The sequence below is a fragment of the Lethenteron reissneri genome, chromosome 44 (genome assembly GCF_015708825.2).
Source record: "Lethenteron reissneri isolate LAM-NWPU_2019-01 chromosome 44, ASM1570882v1, whole genome shotgun sequence".
Classification (NCBI taxonomy): Eukaryota; Metazoa; Chordata; class Hyperoartia; order Petromyzontiformes; family Petromyzontidae; genus Lethenteron; species Lethenteron reissneri.
In genome coordinates this window covers 13,236,399-13,253,377 of record NC_083822.1, presented here as the reverse complement: position 1 = coordinate 13,253,377, position 16,979 = coordinate 13,236,399, and the positions used below count along the sequence as shown (strand labels likewise).

The 16,979-nt window shown below is 48.4% G+C and overlaps 1 protein-coding gene across 2 annotated transcripts in view; it reads right to left on the bottom strand.

Moving 5' to 3' along the window:
- Positions 1-12,749, bottom strand: part of LOC133353465 (axin-1-like) — a 35,120-nt gene extending 22,371 nt beyond the window's left edge. For both annotated transcript variants that reach the window (XM_061569729.1, XM_061569730.1), the window contains exons 1-3: positions 12,316-12,749; positions 3,696-4,688; positions 516-665 (exon numbers count right to left, since the gene is read on the bottom strand). In XM_061569729.1, coding sequence (XP_061425713.1) covers positions 516-665; positions 3,696-4,591 — 1,046 coding nt within the window. In that variant the 5' untranslated portion in view covers positions 4,592-4,688; positions 12,316-12,749. The remainder of the gene's footprint in view (positions 1-515; positions 666-3,695; positions 4,689-12,315) is intronic.
- Positions 12,750-16,979: the final 4,230 nt, after the last annotated feature.

The following is a 16,979-nucleotide window of genomic DNA, read 5'->3' as shown; positions in this document are numbered from 1 at the left end:
ACGCTGCGCCAGATAAATGCCATTTATGTTTGCGCGCGCGTTTGTGTGTGTGTGGATACCTCACTTTCATTCATTGTTTGCCCCATTTAACTCCCTTCAGACTTTGGCTTTTATGTCAGATGTTATAAAATCGCTTCATAAGATAATGACAGTGGGAAGTAGCGAGCACACTTCAAAGGTCCGACATCTGTAACATCTAAAGCAGCCTGAAAAGGAAACTATTCCAAAGTGTGTCATACATTTACCAATTATGAAACAAATAAAAATAAAAAAACAATCACGTTAATAATTCACGTTTAGATAATGTTTCAACCCATCGACAATCCAGTCACGTAATCTCAGCTCAGAAGTTTTACATAGCCAACTAAAATTCGTTTGATGCCTATGCAGAACGATAAGTGGCATGCAATATGGCCTTCAAACTAAAAAAAAACACGTGGCCTCAAAGGCCTGAATTCCATGCACGCGCGTGTGCATCATCGGGGCATGTGAGCGCGCGTGCAACCAAGACTTACACACTGCTGTCCGTCATTGACATCGTGTCGTCCGTCATCGCATCACTCGACAGGCTCTGCTCGCTGTCGTTGGCGCTTGATGCAGGAGCTCGTCCGTAGCCCGAGTTCATGTGGTACGGGTTCACTGGATTCCCTGGCCACAGAGGGTTCCTTTTGGGTAATTGTGGGGTTTGGGGGGGGAGGGGAATAAGAGCATCCGGCTTAATTGCAGAGTTCACAGAATTTTCAGTGGGCCGTGTTAAGTGCGTGCCTTGTAAGTATTTGTGAGAATTATTATCAGTGCCCTGCATTGCAGACACGCGTAAGGCTCGTCGATGGAATCCGATATAAAACATCGAACGCAGGATTCCGAACACATACAACTTTGTGTTTGCTGGGTTCTGCGTGTTAACATGTAAAATAAAATGCTGCTTATTCCATTGCAGCGAGTGATAGATTTAAGATACACGTACACTCTATGCTTCATATTAACGTGTACAATTTTAAAAATCGCACGTTGCAAGATATCAGAACAAACAAATATTTTTCTCTCTTTTCTATCGTTCACCTTTGCGGGGAAAACAATATGATTAAATTCAAAAGCCGGGGTTTTGTCACTTTGCAGGCAACAAACGATATTAATCACGCTACAGTGCTGCGGAGGCCTTGACTTGCGGGATTAGCAGAATAAAGTTTTCAAACCAAACACCTGCACAGGCCCCCTTTGCTAGATGTCTAGGGTGGGAAGGAAAAAAAATTCTAAAGGGATCACAGCACAAAATTGCTTGGTGGTGTATTAACACCAAAACAGATCGAGTAATACCCTCCCCTCACTGCAAGACTCCCCCCCCCACCCGCTCTTTCATTTCTTTCCCAGCTTGAGCCTCGATGTGGCACACAAACAACCTTGTCACACTGCCCGCGGAACCTCGCGCCCTCTTGCTGCTTCTGGCATTTCGCTTTAATAATAGGATCAGTGTTTGTAAAGAGTAGGGTTGTAGAGAGGAGAGAGAGAGAGGAGAGAGGAGGGGGTGGGAAGGAAAAATAAAGGAGCGGGGAAAGGCTCCTGCTAGTTTTGTTCAATCCATCGCAATCCACAGAAACAGCAAGGAAGAGACGCAGTGAAGGGGAGTCCCCAGGATCCTTCCATCTCCCACCCCCCCACCAATCAACACCCTGCCAGACGTAGCGGCCCTCTACTCCAAAAGCCAGGGCCGGGCCTTGGGTGGCAGGAGGAGTTGCGGCCTTATGCAGCAAAGGGCAGGTTAAGTCCCACGACAGCCTTCATTCTACCGTTACTGATACGATTTGGTGGTGACTGGGGGTAGGGCGAGCCAGAGAAAAGGAGGGGTGAGCGAGAGCGGGGCGGGGGGCGGTGTGGGCAGAGGGAGGGATGCGGTTCCTTTTGCAGAAAGCTCACTGGAGTAAATTGGTTCCACATGCTCTTTGATGGGGCACCGGGAAAGGGTGATCTCAGCCACGTTATGATCACATCAGTAATCCGTTTCCTGCGGGCTAAGGAAAAACATTATTTTCTTAATAAATGAAACTGCAGCACTGACAGTTTTATGTAAAACGTTCTAATCAGTTGTTTTCAAAGTGTTCTCAAATCTACTTTAATTTAATTCCATTCATTGTGAAGTACATCCAGAAAGTTTAATCCACAGCTATCCAACCGCGTAGTGTTATTATTCAGAACAAATTCAATACTTTCAGATCAGTGCGGAGAAATATTTTATTTTGGTTGATATTTAGCCAATTCTGAATCACTCTGAACTTCCCTTTAACAGTTATTTTTTATCATTCCGCTGTCGTAAGAAATCCAAAAGAAGAAAACGTCAACATATTTAATTATATTTTCTTGCAAGTATAAATACTTCGACAACACATGTGGAAGAATTTCACTCTTAACACCGATGGAATTTTGTAACTGAAAAGTCTTTTAGTGCTTGGGCACTCATTTCGCCAGAAAAAAAAAAATTCAGCGTGACCAAATTAACGAGTCGTGGGCTCACAAAAGAAATGTCTTTCTGATCGCTAAGCCGACACAGCCAGGGCTCCTGGTTCCCATGTGACTGCAGTGGCCTGCTCATAAAAACCATCTCAGCAGCGAGGGTCCATGACCCAGGAGCCATTGCACCACCCCACCACCACCACCCCAAGCCAGACCAACCCCAACAACCAACCACACATCTCTAAAAATATTCTCATGCCGCATACATGCTGTTCTGTTATCCCTAATTGCATTGTTTTGCGGGCGTTTGCACTGCACGTAAAACATAAACACAAATCCCATGTGAATAAACACAAGGCACAAAAAAATACATACCCCGGTGTGTATACATACTTATTAACAATATTCGTGGACGACATACACAAGAAGTTAATGCCACTTTGGACATTTATGGTTGCACAAAAACATGTGTGTGTGTGGTTCCACCGACCTACGGTGATGTAAAAAAGTTGCACCACTTAGAAGAGTCACTGAGTGTTATGGCACTTTTAAATCATCTAGATTTAAAATCCATGTATTTAGAACTGCTTTTTGAGGTTTAGTTTGTTGTCCTTTCCCTGCCACACCTCCGATTTAGCACGGTTGGCTACGTACGGCGCGAAAGAAGTTCAACGCACATACAAAGAAGCATTTCCATAGAATACATTCCAAACTGACTTACACAGATTAAGTCTCTAAAAACCTAAATATTTTGCCTTTAAAAACACTACACGGCTTTACCCTGGGATTTCCTCCCCTTTATGTTAAATAAAATGCTCACAAACATGCATTACAACAACATTGTTGTGTTTTTTAAACATTGATTGACTGGACTTCCTTAATGGTTGCAGCAGCTTGGCAAAAAAACTAGCTAATTCCCTGTACACTTCAAAAAAAGTTACAAGGTCAAATACATCATTATTTCCTTTTCCTTAAACCCGCACCACAATTTGTTTGAAAATATATGACCAACTGCCAGGCCAACATTCCCTCCACAGCAAGAATTGCAAGCATAAATTTTGCAGAAGAAACAAAACGCACACCGTAAGGGACTAATGAGTTACTAATTTTCTTGTACCAATCTTTCCAAATTTTTGACCGCATTAATATCCAGTTGCTGTGTGGATTGAAATTTTTTTATTGTTGTTCAGTGTCAATGTACTGGCACAGAAAAAGACACCTTCCTGAGAATCTTAAAGCAGACTTACCGATAACCTTTTTTCCCCTTTTCCGACGGCCTCATCCCCACAGCGCGTGGCGACGCTACGGAGAAGCAGGAACTTCCCCCGGGTGGCCTCGTCCCACAGTGCACCTCCGGCCACCTTTTGTGAGTCTGCTGGCTGTCGTAGGACAGCACCTCGTCCTCCTTCACCGTCTGCAGGCCCAAAGGCGAGTCCAGTCCCTTCATGGCCATGAAGCCAGCAGGGAGAGGGTCGGCAAAACACCTGGGGCTCTCTCCGCCGCTGCGAGCGTATGCCAGGTACACGTCAGACCTGAGAAACGCCGGGTAGGCATTTTCCTCCATGGCAGTCTGAACTTCTTCCTGGGCCCTGTCGAACATGGTGGAATCGATGCGCTTGCTGGCAATGCACTCCTTCACGCCAGTCCTCGTGATAGATCCAATTTGCCTCAGAACAATGCCCGCGTTATCCTTAATGAACTTCTTGTAAATGGCCTTGGCCAGCTTGGCACGCTTGTCACCGTCGGTCTTGCGGAAGCCGCTGCAGGCGAACCAGAAGTCCAGTAGATCCACACAGTCCTCCTGCTCCAGGAAGGCCCTGAAGAGGCTGGTGCCATCCTGGTCCTCCAGCAAGGCAGGTAGAGACTCGGCCCACCGCACGTAAGGAGGCGTTGGCGAGGCGCTTCCCTCTGGCTCGTAACCGAGGTCTCCATCCATCCTCCTGGGCTGCATCATCCTGACGCCGAAGCCATCGCCGCTACCGCCGCCTTTAACTCCATTGGCCCGAGCCAAGCCTGGGTCGTTGCAATGTTCTGGCCATACATCGACCTTTCCCTCTCGCCCAGGGACTGGTGGTCTCCGAGTAATGGCATTTTCTATAATGTGGCTTAGATCCAGTCTTTGCAGTTTCTCAGAAACACTCATTGCCAGCCCTGGGCTCCTATTAAATAAACGTCAGCAGGTTCCTCCAAACTCCAAATTGATGGGTTACTTGAGTAATTCGAGGGATGCAACTCTGAGCCTGAAAAAAATTAATGCAAACACACATTGTGAATACGTAAACACAACTGTCATTATAGTTTAATTAAGATGATTTCAGTTGTCAACAAAGGAAAAAAAAAACTTCACAAACTAAAACAAACATGGTGACCAATATATGCCAAGAAAGAATGTTTGCAACATACACACAAAGCCTTACTTTAATCATTTAACAATAATTGTCACATTAAGTAAATCTGTGGAATCCTATCCAAAGACAGCAGTGGTATTCTCCAAAATGACATTAATTATTAACAGCAAAGCTAATTAAAAACCCAACGGCAAACCCATCCATTCACTCAGTTATCAGATAAACCAACATGTCATCACTGCTTAATAAACATACAGGAGGGGAGATGTTATCATGTACATCCCCTCTCTCGACTTTTCAGATGGGCTTCTGCCAGAGGCTACTAAGTCCAGTGCGTCCTTCCTAGCAGAATGTTATCAAAACATTATACTTTGGCCGTGAGTCCATCGTAATCTTGGTGCAGACATCTAAATGCATCTGCCGCTGCGTCTTGAAGGATGAAGTTATCTGCGGCGGCGTCTTGTAAATGGTACTTTAAACGGGAAATTCGGGCCCTTAATTAGAATTGAGTTTGATAGCACCGTAAAACAGTCTGGGATGCAATAAAGGGCGGCGTTGATAACCTAACAAAAACAGCACTTTGTGCCCAGCTGCCATTTGATGCATCAAACGCATGGGGGCATTTGCTCGACAGAGAAACACAAACACATCGCGTACAGGGAGGGAGGTCAAAGCGCTCCGTCCAAAACGAGCACGACCGCACAAATGCCGTGCAAACATGAGTGCACGCTGCATACAGCAATACGTGAACGCCAACAAACATAATGTATGAACACATAGCAAAACAGACAAAGCATTAGCATAAACAAGCCAACAAAAGCATGCCAGCACACGTACACGACCACACCATGCAGAGGCACACACCAGCCAGCACAAGGGCAACGGAGATACACCACTACACAACACCCTAAAAGACAAAGATCCCCCCCCCATAGCCAGACTGTAGGGGAAAATGCTGTTAGCAAGAACCTATAAAGGCTGGCACGGCACACGAGGGGGTGGGTGGCCAGGACCACGCCCGGCCGCCTTTGTCTCCCTAGTGGCAATGTTTACACACTGCACCAGAGCCGAGCTAGGGGAGGTCCAAGGACCGGTTCAGATATTCGTCAGTGGTGTTGGCCGTGAGTAGGAATCAAACTCCAGCCGCCGGGTTCGTAGCGCGGCGTGCTAACTGCTACACGACCGCTCCCAAAACATACACAGACCACTAATACACACAGCACTGCCACACGTGTACACATGCACTCAACAAGCACCAACACACAGACAAGTACTACACAGGAGCATGCATCAACACAACCACAAAACTGCATACAGAGGCTGGCTGGGTTGCTTTTTTTCACCCCATGGGTCTCCAAAAAAGGGTTCACAGCAAATTCCCGACACAGGGGTTAGCGACTGAAGATGTCCTCTGTAATTCGGCCCAGCTGTGTATTGGAAAGTCTCTGAACCGCATCCTTGAATTTAACAAATGGCTAAAGTATGATAAAGGTCAGGGAATAGTTTAAGATTGTATTCTCTATGGGCAGCATAAGAAGCTAGTATAGCTCCTAGTTGTATTCCATACTATACCTAATTACAGGAACATCGGAAACTGAACAAAACAATTAGTTCAGAGCCATTATCACAGAACCACCACCGACTGTTAACACCCCCAGAAGCAGATTTCCAAACACTACCATCAACAACCACATCACCAATTACCCTACACGATCATCTCTTCTTCTTCTTGCAGCCATATGCAGTCAAGGGGTGGATTAAGGGCCTGCTTTGCCATAACATCTCCACCAATCAGAACGTTTTTTGCACACAGTACTAGAACGTTTTTGCACACAATCATCACTAACACCACCACCAACAACAACCACAAAATACAAACATTCCCCCCCCCCCCCCCCATAGCCTTAACAGATTATTGGGGGCAGTGCTGTTAGCGAGCACTTATGAAGACCGGAACGGCACGTGAGGGGGTGGGTAGGTGGTCAGCACCCCGCCTTTGTCTCCCCGGTGCTAGCGATGTTTACTACACACCGCTCCACCAGGTACACATTTGAGGCCGATTCGAATTCTGGAAGGCCCAGGACCGGTTCAGATAATCGTCACCGGTGGTGGTCGTGAGCGGGAATCGAACTCTGCTTGCTGGGCTCGTATCGTGGCACGCAAACAACCACATCAACAAAAACCCCAACAGCTTGATCTGTGTTCTTTGGGTTGCAGTAGATTTATGCCAAAATCCTTGTCATTATCCCTCCACCACCTGGCAAAATTGTCACGTTAACCCAATTTGTATTTACGCGTGCCAATCAAGTTGTGACCAAATAAAGCTCCCACAAAGTTGGATTATATATTACAACTATTCACGACTGAAATTAACATCAACGTCCGACGTTTCGCTCAATTTGCTTATGACCACCGCAAGTTATTGTAGGATCATAATTTAAAACACAGCCATCAAGAACCAAACATCACCAACTTCAATATCACCGAAACCACCACCCTATAACACAACCACCACTGAGTCTTTCCCCACTACCATCATCAGCAACACTATCATCAACAACCACTTCTCCCAACCACGTCCACAAGCACCATCTGCACCATCAGCAACTCGTGCCACCATTGATTGCTAGCAGCGCGTAGCCTTTGACTGACAGCCAATCTGTGCTGTACAATCACACTGCACTGCTCTTCTTCTGACGTGTGCTCGCTCGTGTACAAGCGAGCACACGAGACACAGCGAGCACGGTGTGATGCAAGCTGTGCCATGCCACGTGTTGCCGTCTATGCGTGCAGCCTGTTGTTTATAGGCTGCAAGCAGCTGCACTGCTGTGCACTGTACTGTCTTGCCAAGCTGAATGAGCTGATGTGATGCTCTGCCGTGCTGTGTTATGAGAGCTGTAGTTTGCTGTATCTACAATGTGCTATATTCATGTATGGCGCGTTATGCACTGTATTGTACTGTATAAGGAGTCTTTCCAAGCAATCCTGGACTGTGGCCCTGCCATGGTGAGGCCCTGCTATGCTATATGGAAGCTGATCCTCTGCACTTTGTCAAGATCTCTGTTGTGTCCAAGTGCTACTTCACCGAATCCGTTGCGACGCCGCACGTGTATGGTTTAGTGTGCACACGTGCACAGCAACCAACACACGAGTGTGTCCACGCGAATCTGCGCCGAAGTGTGCTCAACATGCACTGTGCCGCACATAATCACCACACACACTCACACAGAGACAATAGAACGCGCACACGACCACCACACGCAGCGGTAGCAGCAGCAGCAGAGTTGTAATTCACAAGAGGACCGCAGACATTGCAGCACCCTCGAGCGCCGACGCGGACCTATCACACGTACAGTACCACACCCAAATGCGCGTACTGTACACAGCACTGTACACACACAGCAGCAGCGTCGCATACAGTAGCAGCACATGGACTGTAGCACGAGCCCAGCATCACACGGCACGTCAACAACAACAACAACAACCACCACCACCACACAGGAGGGCCATCGTAGCGGGTCGTAGGCCGTGAAAGATCGTCGTATAAACAATCCGTACTTTAATATTTCTTTAACCGCGGCTCCTTCCACCGCCTCCCCCCCAATGCACCAGGAAGGCCAAAGGATAAGCACCCCCCCCCCCTCTCTCTGGCGTTCTGGGGCTAAGTGACAGACCACGAGAGAAACTGATGACCGTCCCAGCGCCCCCCACACACACACTCCTTGCTGCGACTTTAGCCTCCCGGACCCCTCCTGCTACTCGCTCTGTTGTTGTTGTCACCCCCCCCCCCCCCCCTCGGCACTCTCCTTTGATGAGCGACTTCGGCTGCCTTCTATCTTTCCCAGCGGCGTTCTTTTAGGAGCCTCCTCCACAGATGCCAACTGGGTGCCAAAAAGCCACACGCGGCATAGTTCAAGGCTCCGTGGAGCTACGGACACAATCCAATCCGGATGAATACTGGGATGGAGCATCTGCGGCAGACCGGCTTGACACAGGCGTTCGTTCCTCCCGTAACGGGAGTGCACGTTTTGCACAACAGAGACGGCGCCACCATAACAGCCGCAAAGAGCACACGGAGCTAAACGGGGCAGGCAGCTCCCAACATCGCGTTACACCCAGCGAGACCTCCTCTGCAAACCCCAGAGTTGGTGACGAACAACACTCACTCTCACTAACCCACGTGCAATAATAATTCCCCTCTCTCTCTTCAAGCAGCGTTAGCCGACAAAGTATCCACGCTCCAGATTCATTATCAGCAGCAGCATCTACAGCTCATCAGCGGCAATTACCAGGTCATCGGCATACCGTGTTGGTCAGATGGAATCCATCCACAGACCGCATTCAGGTCGTCGATTAACCCTCCGACTATATCCATACCAGATGTCAATTCCACCAGTGAAAGAAAGCCAAGGAAGAATTCTCAAAATGCGTGGTTAAGAATGTGTTCAGCAGTGTTGGAGCCAGAGGACATCCCTCCTGCAAGCTCGCGGTTAATCTGGGAATGACGCTACTCCTGGCCATGGCTACACCTGGACGTGTTCACCATCGACGAAGGCACTGATCAGTGACCAGAAGCAGAGGGCCAATACTACAGTCAATACTCGATACAGCACTCATATATACACAACATGAACGGTGTAATGCCCACACACATGCTTTCATAATACACAAGCAGAGGACGTCAAACCCACACCCATACAGTCACACGCCACACACGTTCATTCACGCACTGTAACATCACACGCCGTAGTCGTACCTACAGTACCACTACATAGTGCCACCCCACACAGACATCACACACAGACATCACGATACACGGTAGTGCTGTACTCGAGGTAAGAGCACAATGTAATACCGCTATACACAATAGCCCACCATATCGTTTACACACAGAACGCACACTGATACCGTAAACACACAGACATCCCAGGCAATGTCACACTGCAGTATTCACATCACCACCACCACCACCAAAGACAAAGATCCCCCCGTATTGCTTCAACATGCAGCTGGGCAAGTGATGTTAGCGAGCGCCTATGAAGGCCAGCACTGACACATGAGGGGGTGGGTGGCCAGCACCACGCCCGGCCGCCTTTGTCTCCCCAGTGGCGATGTTTACAGACCGCACCAGGACCGGTTCAGATAATCATCACTGTTGTTGGTGTCCATGAGCGGGTATTGAACCCGGGAGCACAGCGCACTAACCACGACACTACCGCTCCCCACATCACAACACCACGCACTGTGATACCCACGTAGCACTAGCACACACTAACACCACACACACCGTCATACCCACCATTCACTACCACAACATAAAGTACACACACAGTATACCACTCGATACAACACGACAGTCGCATCGCACACACAATCACACCCCGTAGCACTCACAGCACACACACACAGACACAGCAATTACCCCCACAACGTGACACACAGACACATCACACGCAACAGCAGTAAACACAGGGCAACATCACCACAATAATACGCCACCAGTGGTACTAACACCACACCTTACCCCACACACACACACTGGGGTAACACACACCACATGTGGTACTAACACCACACCCTACCACACACACACTGTGTAACTCACCACACAACAACACCCTACCCCCCCACACACACTGTGTAACACACACCACACAACAACACCCTACCCCACACACACACACTGTGTAACACACACCACACAATAACACCCTACCCCACACACACTCTGGGTAACACACACCACACAACAACCCCCTACCCCCCACACACACACTGTGTAACACACACCACACAATAACACCCTACCCTACACACACTCTGGGTAGCACACACCACACAACACCCTACCCCACACACACACTGAGTGTAAAACACCACACAACAACCCCTACCACACACACACACACTGTGTAACACACACCACACAACAACACCCTACCCCACACACACACACTGGGTAACATACACCACACAACACCCTACCCCACACACACACTGTGTAACGCACACACAACAACACCCTACCACACACACACCACACAACAACACCCTACCCCACACACACTCTGGGTAGCACACACCACACAACAACACCCTACCCCACACACACACACTGAGTATAAAACACCACACAACAACACCCTACCACACACACACACACTGTGTAACACACACCACACAACAACACCCTACCCCACACACACTGAGTGTAAAACACCACATAACAACACCCTACCACACACATACACACTGTGTAACACACACCACACAACAACAAAAAAAGATCCCCCGTATAGCCTGAACAGACTGTAGGGGCAAGTTCTGTTAGCGAGCACCACACAACAACACCCTACCCCACACACACACACTGGGTAACATACACAACACCCTACCCCACACACACACTGTGTAACACACACACAACAACACCCTACCACACACACACACACTGTGTAACACACACACAACAACACCCTACCACACACACACTCTGGGTAACACACACCACACAACAACGCCCTACCACACACAAACTCTGTGTAACACACACCACACAACAACACCCTACCACACACACACTCTGTGTAACACACACCACACAACAACGCCCTACCACACACACACTCTGTGTAACACACACCACACAACAACGCCCTACCACACACACACTCTGTGTAACACACACCACACAACAACACCCTACCACACACACACTCTGGGTAACACACACCACACAACAACGCCCTACCACACACACACTCTGTGTAGCACACACCACACAACAACACCCTACCACACACACACTCTGGGTAACACACACCACACAACAACGCCCTACCCCACACACACGCTGGGTGTAACACACACTGTGTAACACACACACTGTGTAACACACACATACACTGGGTGTAACACACTGTATAACACCACCACACACACACAGTATAACACACACATTGGGTGTAACACACACTGTATACCACCACACACACACAGTAACACCACCACACACACTGTGTAACACCACCACCACACACACTGGGTGTAACACACACAGTATAACACACACTGTATAACACCACACACACACACTGTGTAACACACACACACTGTATAACACCACCACACACACAGTATAACACACACAGAGTAACACCACCACACACACTGGGTGTAACACACTGGGTGTAACACACACACAGTAACACCACCACACACACACTGTGTAACACACACTGGGTGTAACAACACACACAGTATAACACTACCACACACACTGTATAACACCACCACCACACACACAGTATAACACACACACAGTAACACCACCACACACACGCAGTATAACACACACAGAGTAACACCACCACACACACTGGGTGTAACACACTGGGTGTAACACACACACAGTAACACCACCACACACACATTCTGGTGCTACTTGAGTGACGCTTCCCCTTCGCGGCCGAGCCCTGCAGCTGCAGCAGCAGCAGCGCCGCCTCCTCCTCCAACTCACCTCGGCGCGCCGGGCCTCATCGCTCGCCCCTCTCCAGCCTCGCACCCTCCTCCTCCTCCTCGTCTCCTTCTTACTCTCTCCTCGGTTTGCCTTCTCCTCCTCCTCCTCGTCGTCTGTCGCCCAGCCAGGCGTCTCTCTTTCCCGTCGTCGTCGTGGTCGTGAACGGGCGATGATGATGATGATGCCTCTCGCCTCGCCTCGCAAATTAGCCGAGACTTGTGCGGAGCGGCGTTTCACCAGCTCCACGCACGCCTCCAAGCCCTGCTCTTCCCCACCACGCGTACAACAACTGTGACTTGGCGAATTGAAGCCAAGGCGACGACGTGAAGAGATGCGCTAGTTACAAATAGACTGAAAACAACGAGTGGCTTGGGGCGCCTTGCAGAGCGAGCGCCTCTGAGCTCCCCCCGTTCTCTTGTGGCGCCGCTGCCTCGAGAAGCTGGGGGCGGGGCAGCCGGGGGAGGGGCGGGGCAGCCGGGGGAGGGGCGGGGCATAGAGGGGGGGTGGTGGGGTGGGGTCGCAGGGGGTGCGATCTGATTGGATGGGAAGGACACGGGGGGCGGGGGCACGACGCTGACGGGTTCCCCCCCTCCCTCCGCGCTAGCACCCCCCCCGCCCCCCACTCCCCCCCCCGCCCGCCTCCCCCGCCCCTCGCGTGCTCGCGCGGCGGCCGTTGGCGGCGCGCGGCGACAAACATCAAAGCAGCCGCGCAAGATCACTCACCACTCACCACCACTACTACTCACTACTCACTCACTACTCACCACTACTACTACTTACTACTACTCACTACTACTCACTCACCACTCACTACTACTCACTACTCACTCACCACCACTACTCACTCACCACTCACTCACTACTACTCACCACTCACCACCACTACTCACTACTCACCATCTCTACTCACTCACCACTCACCACCACTACTACTCACTACTACTCACCACTACTACTACTTACTACTACTCACTACTACTCACTCACCACTCACTACTACTCACTACTCACTCACCACTCACCACCACTACTCACTCACCACTCACTCACTACTACTCACCACTCACCACCACTACTCACTACTCACCATCTCTACTCACTCACCACTCACCACCACTACTACTCACTACTACTCACCACTACTACTACTTACTACTACTCACTACTACTCACTCACCACTCACTCACCACTCACCACCGCTACTCACCATCTCTACTCACTCACCACTCACTCACTACTCACTCACTACTACTCACTCACTACTACTCACTCACCACCACTACTACTACTCACTCACTACTCACCATCACTACTACTCACCACTACTCACTCACCATCACTACTCACTCACCACCACTACTCACTCACCACCACTACTACTCACTCACTACTCACTATCACTACTACTCACCACTCACTCACTACTACTCACCACTACTACTCACCACTCACTCACTACTACTACTCACTCACCACCACTACTACTACTCACCACTACTACTCACCACTCACTCACTACTACTACTCACTCACCACCACCACTACTCACTCACTACTCACCACTACTACTCACCACTCACCACTACTACTCACCACTACTACTCACCACTCACTCACCACTACTACTCACTCACTACTACTCACCACTACTACTCACTCACTCACTACTCACCACTACTCACCACCACTACTACTCACCACTCACTACTACTCACTATTACTTACTCACCACTACTACTCACCACTCACTACTACTACTACTCACCACTACTCAATACTCACTCACCACTACTACTCACCACTACTCACCATTCACTACTACTCACCACTCACTACTACTCACCACTCACTACTACTCACCATTCACTACTACTCACCACTCACTACTACTCACCACTCACTACTACTCACCATTCACTACTACTCACCACTCACTACTACTCACCACTCACTACTACTCACCATTCACTACTACTCACCACTCACTACTACTCACCATTCACTACTACTCACCATTCACTACTACTCACCACTCACTACTACTCACCACTCACTACTACTCATCATTCACTACTACTCACTCACCACTACTACTCACCACTCACTACTACTCATCATTCACTACTACTCACTCACCACTACTACTCACCACTCACTACTACTCACCACTACTACTCACCACTACTACTCATCATTCACTACTACTCACTCACCACTACTACTCACCACTCACTACTACTCACCATTCACTACTACTCACCACTCACTACTACTCACCATTCACTACTACTCACCATTCACTACTACTCACCACTCACTACTACTCACCACTCACTACTACTCACCACTCACTACTACTCACCACTTACTCACCACTACTACTCATCATTCACTACTACTCACTCACCACTACTACTCACCACTATTTACTACTACTCACTCACCACTACTACTCACCATTCACTACTACTCACCATTCACTACTACTCACCATTCACTACTACTCACCACTCACTACTACTCACCACTCACTACTACTCACCACTCACTACTACTCACCATTCACTACTACTCACCATTCACTACTACTCACCACTCACTACTACTCACCACTCACTACTACTCACCACTCACTACTACTCACCATTCACTACTACTCACCACTCACTACTACTCACCACTCACTACTACTCACCATTCACTACTACTCACCACTCACTACTACTCACCATTCACTACTACTCACCACTCACTACTACTCACCATTCACTACTACTCACCACTACTACTACTCACCACTCACTACTACTCATCATTCACTACTACTCACCACTTACTCACCACTACTACTCATCATTCACTACTACTCACTCACCACTACTACTCACCACTATTTACTACTACTCACTCACCACTACTACTCACCATTCACTACTACTCACCACTCACTCACCACTACTACTCATCATTCACTACTACTCACTCACCACTACTACTCACCACTATTTACTACTACTCACTCACCACTACTCACCATTCACTACTACTCACCACTCACTACTACTCACCACTCACTACTACTCACCACTACATTCGCTATCTTGAACGTTTATTTTGGTAATACTGGACAGAACCACTGGGTTATTTCACTTCCCCCCCCCCCCCAAATTATTTGTGCTCTATTCACGCACTAATCTTTTATTATGGATACGTGATAATGTGTAATGCTGTACGGTATTAGTTTTTTTTATATAAAACTTCATAGTCTCGGGACTGTTAGCTTCTGGGCTGAAAATATCAGAACACACAAAACATTAAACCACCACGAATTAACCCAACCGGTCATCAGCAATCATCATCGGATCATCAAACAATGCAATACAATCTCGATTTGAAGTTTTCGTGCGTTGCGCCCGAAACGTCGTGATTTAATGAATACATACGTGACTTTACCAAAAGAACCAAAGAGTGTAATGCAATACAACTGAAGACACGTTTACAAACGTTAACATTACGTATGTTTAATAAGATATCCACAAACTACGACAAACTACGACACTGACGTTGTGACTGGCGCGTCGAAGTTTATCGACAAGCGGCAGCAGCACGCGGCTCCGTGTCGGTGGTTAATAAATAAATAAGTCGCCGTGACGCGTCGCCGCCTCCTCTCTGATGTCCTGAGCCAATCGACGCGCGGCTTCATCGCCCACAACTCAATGTGTTGACCAATCGGGTGTCGCGATGCTGGATGGTGGGGAGGTTCACGGTAATCGGTCCCCCATCCCCCCGCCCCCCGCCCCTCGGCTCACCGCCCCCACGTGACCCCGCCCCTCAGACACCAACAGCCCCTCCCACTTCTACAACCCACGTGTTTGGGGCCTTTTAAGTGTTAAGTCTTGTGTTGTATATTTTAATATTTTAACTATTTTATTTTTTTAATTGTTATTATTTAATTTGTATCGCCAGGTAAAACCCACTGAGCTATGTAGCTCGTTTTCTCGAAGCGACCTGGCCATCGCAAATGATTGCTCAGCGAAGTGGCTTAACATCGTGTAGAAATTTATAGCAGCAGCAGCAAAACCGATTACTCTAAACGCGTGATGCTGATTCTAAAATAGTGTCTAGAGAAAAACCGGAGGACCTCGTAGAAAATGTCACGCGACCACGGTGGAGATCGCCGTGCAAACTTCAAATATACAGCAGACATCATCAGGGTCGGGATCTAACCCACGACCTCCCATCATCATCAAAAGCCATGGCCAAATCCACTGCTGGATGAAGGCCAACCTCCCCAAGAAGCCGCTGCTATCTTCAGTGATCTTTGCAATACTAAACTATGCACTTGGACTGGATTGTTTATTTTTGTATTCCGGACACGATCGTTACAACATCAAACAAAGATTAATAGCAATACTGTACAGTTACAGCCATGACCTGGGATTAATTCTACCAAGGCATTATTACATCATACACAGCCTCGCTTCTACCGATATTTACAGAATGCCACAGCGGTGTTCAATGCGGTACTGCAGCGACCACAGACCGAAAAGGCGGATTACCCCGTGATATTTTAAGATGCGTTTGGCATTCTCACAATCACAGTCTAACTTTGCAGTGAAAAAACCCACAGCTATCACAATAACCAAGCAATTAATACGGTTGT